Here is a 6,837-nt window from a genome sequence, read left to right as displayed (position 1 = left end):
GTTTGTTGATGTGTGTTTGCACATTGGTGGATATTGTGTGTTTGAGTGAGAGCTTGATAGATAAATACTGCATAATGGATCCCTCCGTGTCAGTCTCCTCGTTACACCAGGTTAATTCTCAGCATTGAGGTCCATGTCTGCTGACCTTAAAAGCCTTGGTAATCTGAAACAAAATGAAGACGACAACCAGAAAGTGCACAACAATTTGGTTGAAACTTAAAGATGGGTAGAAGGGAGGGTTAAGAGCAGTTTGAGCGTACTTACCAGGCTGTAATTCCACATGTGTTGTACAAAATCCAGAGAGAGAGGAGAGAATATGGAGTAGCCTACTCACACTCTCACTATTGCATAAAGAAAACTTATGAGAAAAAAAAAGAGCAAAAGACAAGTCAGTAAGAGAAAATACAATTCTCTGAAAGTAAAGGTGAATGGTTTGTAAGCCCCACTTATTCAGCCTATCACAACCAAGCTAGTTTTGCTGCTGTTAGATCAAAAACAACAGCTGCCATTCATGTTCATACACTCTAAAAATAATTCTATAGGCCGGTCTGTCTTTATAAATAATGTCTGACATTTAACAATGAATTCTGTCCAAAATAGATTGTCTTTTTTTTCTTTTGCTAAAATAAATTATTATTGTATTTGACTGTAATTATCTTTTTTAATTAGGCTAATTGCCTTATTCTCTTCAAAGAGCAGCTCTCATACAGAGCCTGCTATTTCAGTGTTTTTTCCAGGATATTGTGGATATTTGAGGATTCCTTCTTTCTTTTCCTCGGCTGATCACATGGAAAAAGGAAAATGACAGGAAAAAAATTGTAATTTGATCATTAAGTTGTTTTTCCCTGTAATTTTCATTTTCTTATTGATTTAAACTATCACATCACTTTTCAGGTGAAGGGGAAACAGTGTTGTACTTATCTGAAAAAGCTTCATTTGTTTTAAATAATGAAGTGTATTTTCTGTTTTTAAGGATTGCATGTTTTTAAGTGGAATATATAGTTTAAATGATTGTTAATTATATCCCAACACTGTGTCTGTGTTTACACTTTTATTTAGTTTAAAAAGCATATGAATCCACTGAAACAGAACTTTGTGACACTGGGTACTTTCTGCAACTTTTTAGTAAGAATGTGAAATAACAGCACGATAAAAAACTATATATAATATTAATATCAAATAATAACTACACTAAAGAAAATAAACAACTTCCAGTATATACAAGTGCAAACAAATGAACAAAATCTGAACATTATTAAAACAACATAAAGACAACATAGGTAATGCCTTAAATTAAAATGGAGCTGAATCCTACAATGAATATACTATAACTTTGAAGAATTAAGATGCCAGGTTAATTCTCAGCAGGGAGGTCCATGGCAGCTGATCTTAAAAGCCTAGGTAATCTAAAAAAAAAGAAGACGACAACCAGAAACTGCACAATAATATGGTTGAAACTTGAGGGTGCGAGGGAGGGTTATGTGCAGCTTCAGCATACTTACCAGGCTGTAATTCCACATGTTGTACAGAATCCAGAGAGAGAGGAGAGAATATGGAGTAGCCTACTCACACTCTCACTGTTGCGTAAAGAAAACTTATGAGAAAAAAAAGAGCAAAAGACAAGTCAGTGAGAGAAAATACAATTCTCTGGAAGTAAAGGTGAATGGTTTGCAAGGCCCACTCATTCAGCCTATTACAACCAAGTCTCTATTTGGAGAGCAGTGTTGTTGCTTGGCAGTGCAGAAAGAGTACTCCAGGGTGAGAAGAGCAGTGATGGTTGTCCAGAGAGAGAGAGGAGAGAATATGGCCACAGGTGGAAACTTGGGAGTTGGACATGTTAGAAGTGAGTGAGTATGGGCGATGGAAAGATGTTGTTTTTCATCCAGTCCAATTCCAGCCCTTTCCCGGCAAAAGATCTCCTCTTTGAGCCATAATCATAGAGTAACTCCTCATCACTCGAAATGTCTTTTGTAGCAATGAAGAGAATGATGTCTCTATCATTAAGGACATACAGCCTGGGCCGGATATTGGCTCTTTTGCTGGAGTGACGGATCAGACGTCCATAATTGAACTTCATGGGATGGCACTGGCAACTTTCTTCATGTGCATCAATGCACATGGCTTCATGTTGCTTGTTCTTATAAAAAAACAAATGGCCAGCTCTGATGCTGCTTGTCGAAGCTATTGCCATCCCATCTTCATGGCTAACCAGCTCGCCGTGGTATTCACAGACAACCTCCCCGATCTGAAAGGGTCTTTTGGTGAAAACACCATCGCCCTTGTCAGGGACGGGCCTGACAGTCAGTCCTTTCCAGCGTTGAGACAAAATAATTTTTTTCACAAAGCTGCTGTCGATGACCAAGTCCAACCTGGCAACAGGTTTCCACTGCTTCAGAACCACTGCAGCCTGTGGGACGTTTGACGTCCACCCTTGTTTGTCCATCCAGCGGCTTATTTTGGACTCTGATGGCTGCTGTCCAGCAAAGTGTTCTAGAAACACAAAACACATCAGTATTCGGCTATTCTTACTCAATTCCCCTGTTTGTGTCATTAATCATCTGTATACTCACCGCAGCCAGCGGTCATAGCAGTCCCTCTCATGTTCTGAGCCACACAGCTCAGTCCTGCGTGCCCTTTTTGGAGGAGGCCCCTCCAGAGTCACTGGACAGAACTGCTCAAGAGTTTTGTAGGCCGTCTGTTCGTCCACACTTGTCTCACAGTTGGAGGCTCTACTGGATCTTTGTCTATAAGATCATAAAAAATAAATATTGAAGGAAGGAAAGGCATGGCTGTGGGTTGCAAATTTAAAAATAAGGATCATCTCAGCTGTTAGATGCTTACGGTGTTTTCCCAGCGAGCTGGTCTAGCACACTTAGAGCCAGAAACGGATCTGAAGATGTTCCCCTCATGTAGATTCTTTCAGCTGCCACCACATTTTTCTCCACTTCTGACAGGTTTTGTGCTGCTGCCTCAAATGCTCTCTGGGCATCGCCACACGTCACACTGGGAAGACTGTATCTGAAACACAAGGCATCGTAAGAAGGCAAAAAGTGGACAGATGAACATGTAGAGTTAAAGACAGGTGTAAGGTTGCTTACTTTTCATGTAGTCTTTTTAAGTCGTTGGAGGGATTATAAATTGATCTCCCACTACTTGACACAAAAAATGAATCAACTGCCACATCATCGCCAGTGCGGTTTTCTTGCAGCATTACTGGCCGCACCTCATTGAAGTACAAGTCGAACCACTAGTTAAAGAAAGGAAAAAAATAAGTCTAAATTTGACACAATACATTTATTGCTGTTATGATATAAAAGACAATATAAACTTACAAGTTCCTGTTCGTGTGACAATGGTACTTTGTGCTCCTTCACTGCAACACAGACACCATTCTCTATCCGGCTTCTCCCCTCCCAATCCTCAACCTGCAAAAAGACAGTTTTGCACATTGATGAAGCATATAAGAACAAGGAAGTCAATGTAGGGAAAAACAAACACTTACAGTCATGTGTGTCACAATTCCAGGCCGCTGGACTAGCTTCAGCATGATAACAGCCTCCAGGTAGTACAGGACGAGCAGCCGTTCATTTTTAGTCAAACAGTCCCCTGTGATGGCTCCTGGACCCTGCATTTTGCATATCACGGCCTGGAAATCTTTGAATGCAGCCTCCAAAACAGCAAGGCAGTCCTTTGGCAAAACTTCTTTGCCACAACCAAACTCTGATTTTTTTGCTGTGACCTCCATGCTCACTTCTTTGGACTTGCCACTCTGTATTCCATACAGCACATCCATAAAACTTTCACAGTCCTGGAACAAAGCTGGATTGTTGTGGCGAATGTCCGTGGAGGTAATAATGTATTTCATGAACCTTGAAAAGAGATCAACATTGGGTTTGTTACAGTCAGAACACAGCACAGATGACATGATTAGTTAACATGTACATGGCAAGCTTGTGGTGGTTCCACATTACTGACCTCGTGAGACTCTTCGAGTAGTTGAACACTGTCCATTTTGAGAGCTTTGTATCTGACAAGATGTTAAAGTACTCTCGCACTTTCTCCACCCGCCGAACAAACATCAAGTTAGGCTCAGTGGGGTCCATGTAATGCAAGAACCTGGACACTGTTTCCACCTGAAAGGACACATTTCACATTAAAATAAACTGTACTGCATAAAACAACACCCACTCACTCATTTTTACATATATAATTTCACTTGAACTTACTACTTGTTTGCTGTTTTTATATCCTAGGTCAGTGTAAAGGTACTTATTAAATCCTGCTAGAAGGGGGTGGTCAATGGAGTGCTTATTGTATAAGCCTTTTTTGACCATCTCCACCCTCACGGAAGAGGTCCACATCGGTCCACCAGTGCTGAAATAGAAAAGCAGGTGATCAAAACGACTTTGTATATTAAAGATAAGTCATATCCACAGTGTATATTTACTTTCTGGGAATGCTGATATAAAAGTATACCTTTGGTAGTACTCTCCAGAGCTCTCGTCGGATAAGGACTCATTTGGAGGCTCCAATGGACTTTCTGCACCTTCTCCAGAGCTTTGAGGCACAGAAGATGTTGTCGACCGAGCTGGTTCCGGGAGGACTGAAGGTAAGTTATTAATCACCAACCCCTTTGACTGCATCTCCGCAATCATCCTAAAACAAGGAACATAAAATAAGGTCAAATAAACAATACCAAAAATGTATATTTATCATTATATGCAGATGTTAGATTTGAAGTCCGATACATCAAATAAGATAACACAACTGAATACAAACCTGGCAAGAGGATTAGTAGAGTCCAATATGTCACAAATTTTTCCAAACTCCCAGAAACGTCCTTTGTGACAGAATTCAGACAACTCCTTCTTGGCCTCTTTGACGACAGCCTGGATCTCTGCTTCTGTGCTGTTCCTCATACACACCTTCCTGAGATGCCCAGGAAGAGAGTGAGGAGCCTTTTTGCACACAGGGCAGAGGAAAAACATCCTGCTGTGGAAGGATCTGTGTGGATAATAAAATCAAAATGTTATAAAATGAAGAGACCAAGAGCAGCTTTGGTAAGGTTTGGGGTCCACCACACCCCACCCCCAACTCCAGGTACAGAAACAAAGAAATGAGCACACAAACACTCACAGCAATGTCTGGCGGATATTTTGATTAGAGTTTTAAGACAAAACTTAATTTCATATTAATATAATACTGTTACTAACCATATTATTTAAAACATATTTAATAATATGACATTTATTATAAGAGAAGAATAAAATTATCTCAATTATTTCTTAAACAAGATTATACCAGCAGTTAGGATTTACAAGTCAAATATAAAATAACAACACAACTAGTGTACAAACTGCTGTCCTCTCACAAATATCTGTCCTCTTCAGAGGTTTTCTAAACTTCTAAATTTAAAAGTTTTTTTTATTTATCTAGAAGTACTAAGTTCTAGAAGACTCTTTAGATTTTTAAAGATTTGACTTCCACAAACTAACTCCACTGATAAAATGATACAAGCTAAACTGAGTTTAAGAAGCCTGCTGCATAAGGCATACTGACTAAATGTACTTACTGTTTAGAAGCCATTTCTGATGTTGAAATGTGAGTTCTGTCCACTGGTCAAACGCAGCAAGCTGTAGCTGAAAATGATACAACTGTAACTTTACCGAGATGAGATGGGCCTCTTTAACCTGAGCTGGCAGCAGATCAACAGCCTATCAGGAGACAGCATCCAACAGCAGCCCAATCTGCCCATCCCCAGGTGTTAATGGCCCAATAGGGGCAGAAACAACTTTAAAACAGTTACTACAACTGATCTAGGCATAGGTTTCGGTGCATTTAAAAATATATTGTCTTTCTTCTGACTTTGAGTACTTTTATATTTCACCACACAGATGCAGGAAAATATATTGTCCTAAAGTTCGAAACAGTACACATGCCAGGAAAATTAAATAGACACAATTCATGTGAAAATATACATATAAAACAGAAAAAAACAACAACAAAAAAATAAAATACAGTACAAGGATAAAATAAATCAAGTTAAATGAAAGTCAGCTGTTTAGTATCCATTCAAAGATAAAACCTAAAATAATTATATATTTTATTTTCAGTAATAATGGATAATAGGGTTGTGTGTGTGTGTGTGTGTGTGTGTGTGTGTGTGTGTGTGTGATTTTAAATAAGACAACAATTAAGTGAAAAAATAAAAAGTTTAACAGTAAAACTGTTTAACCATTTGCTTTGGAAGATTGTGTTGTTAAAGCCTCCTGAGAGAGCATGAAGAAGATATGAACAGTTTTACAGTGAATAGCGATTTCTGATGAAGTATATAATTATAATAGTTTGTGTTAGGCTCTTGAATTTTACCAAATAAAAATAAAGAGAGAGAGAGACTTGTAACACATTTTAGAGTAGATTTATACTTTGTTTGGTGATGGACACAATAAATAAAATAGAATATAATTGTATTTTCTGATTAATGTCTGCTCTAGGATTGAGTAACACATATCCTTTCTTGTGTCTTTATGATTATTAATAAAGTTGAATGTTTAAGAGCCTAGATTATATGATGACCATGATGTCCTCCCTCTTTAGAGTAAATCTGGAGTAACGTGTGCATGATTGTTTTTCTGTATGCCGAATCATTTGTTTTCTCAGGATCTACCCAGCCAGGTCAGAGGTCATGGAGACCTCTCGAGTGGACCTGGAAGAATAGGAAACAACTCTTTCCTGAGTTTTTTGCCCCTTCTATTTAAATCATTTAAAATTAATTGCTTTGTATGTAAGCTGCCAGTTTGGATGTTAAATGTATTTTTAATATATATTATTCTTATA

At 38.5% G+C, this 6,837-nt stretch overlaps 1 protein-coding gene across 1 annotated transcript; it reads right to left on the bottom strand.

Moving 5' to 3' along the window:
• Positions 1-1,036: 1,036 nt before the first annotated feature.
• On the bottom strand, positions 1,037-5,658 carry LOC137491431 (uncharacterized). The gene is made up of 11 exons (XM_087248624.1): positions 5,573-5,658; positions 4,780-5,004; positions 4,477-4,656; positions 4,227-4,374; positions 3,976-4,133; positions 3,503-3,869; positions 3,333-3,425; positions 3,099-3,247; positions 2,842-3,018; positions 2,571-2,744; positions 1,037-2,490 (listed from the first exon to the last, which is right to left on the bottom strand). Exons 1-11 carry the CDS (start codon positions 5,584-5,586, stop codon positions 2,283-2,285), a joined length of 1,893 nt encoding a protein of 630 aa, XP_087104750.1. The 5' UTR covers positions 5,587-5,658; the 3' UTR covers positions 1,037-2,282.
• Between the last annotated feature and the right edge of the window lie 1,179 nt (positions 5,659-6,837).

The sequence above is a fragment of the Danio rerio genome, chromosome 4 (genome assembly GCF_052040795.2).
Source record: "Danio rerio strain M-AB ecotype USA chromosome 4, GRCz13ab, whole genome shotgun sequence".
NCBI lineage: Eukaryota > Metazoa > Chordata > Actinopteri > Cypriniformes > Danionidae > Danio > Danio rerio.
This window is presented reverse-complemented; position numbering and strand designations above follow the sequence as displayed.

What these genes read in the sequence shown, in the direction of transcription:
- LOC137491431 (XM_087248624.1), bottom strand. An exon ending in TACTCGAAGAGTCTCACGAG is followed by an intron (nt 3,870 to 3,975) that starts GTCAGTAATGTG and finishes TCTCTTTTCAAG; the next exon opens with GTTCATGAAATACATTATTA. An exon ending in TGCTATGACCGCTGGCTGCG is followed by an intron (nt 2,491 to 2,570) that starts GTGAGTATACAG and finishes TTGTGTTTCTAG; the next exon opens with AACACTTTGCTGGACAGCAG.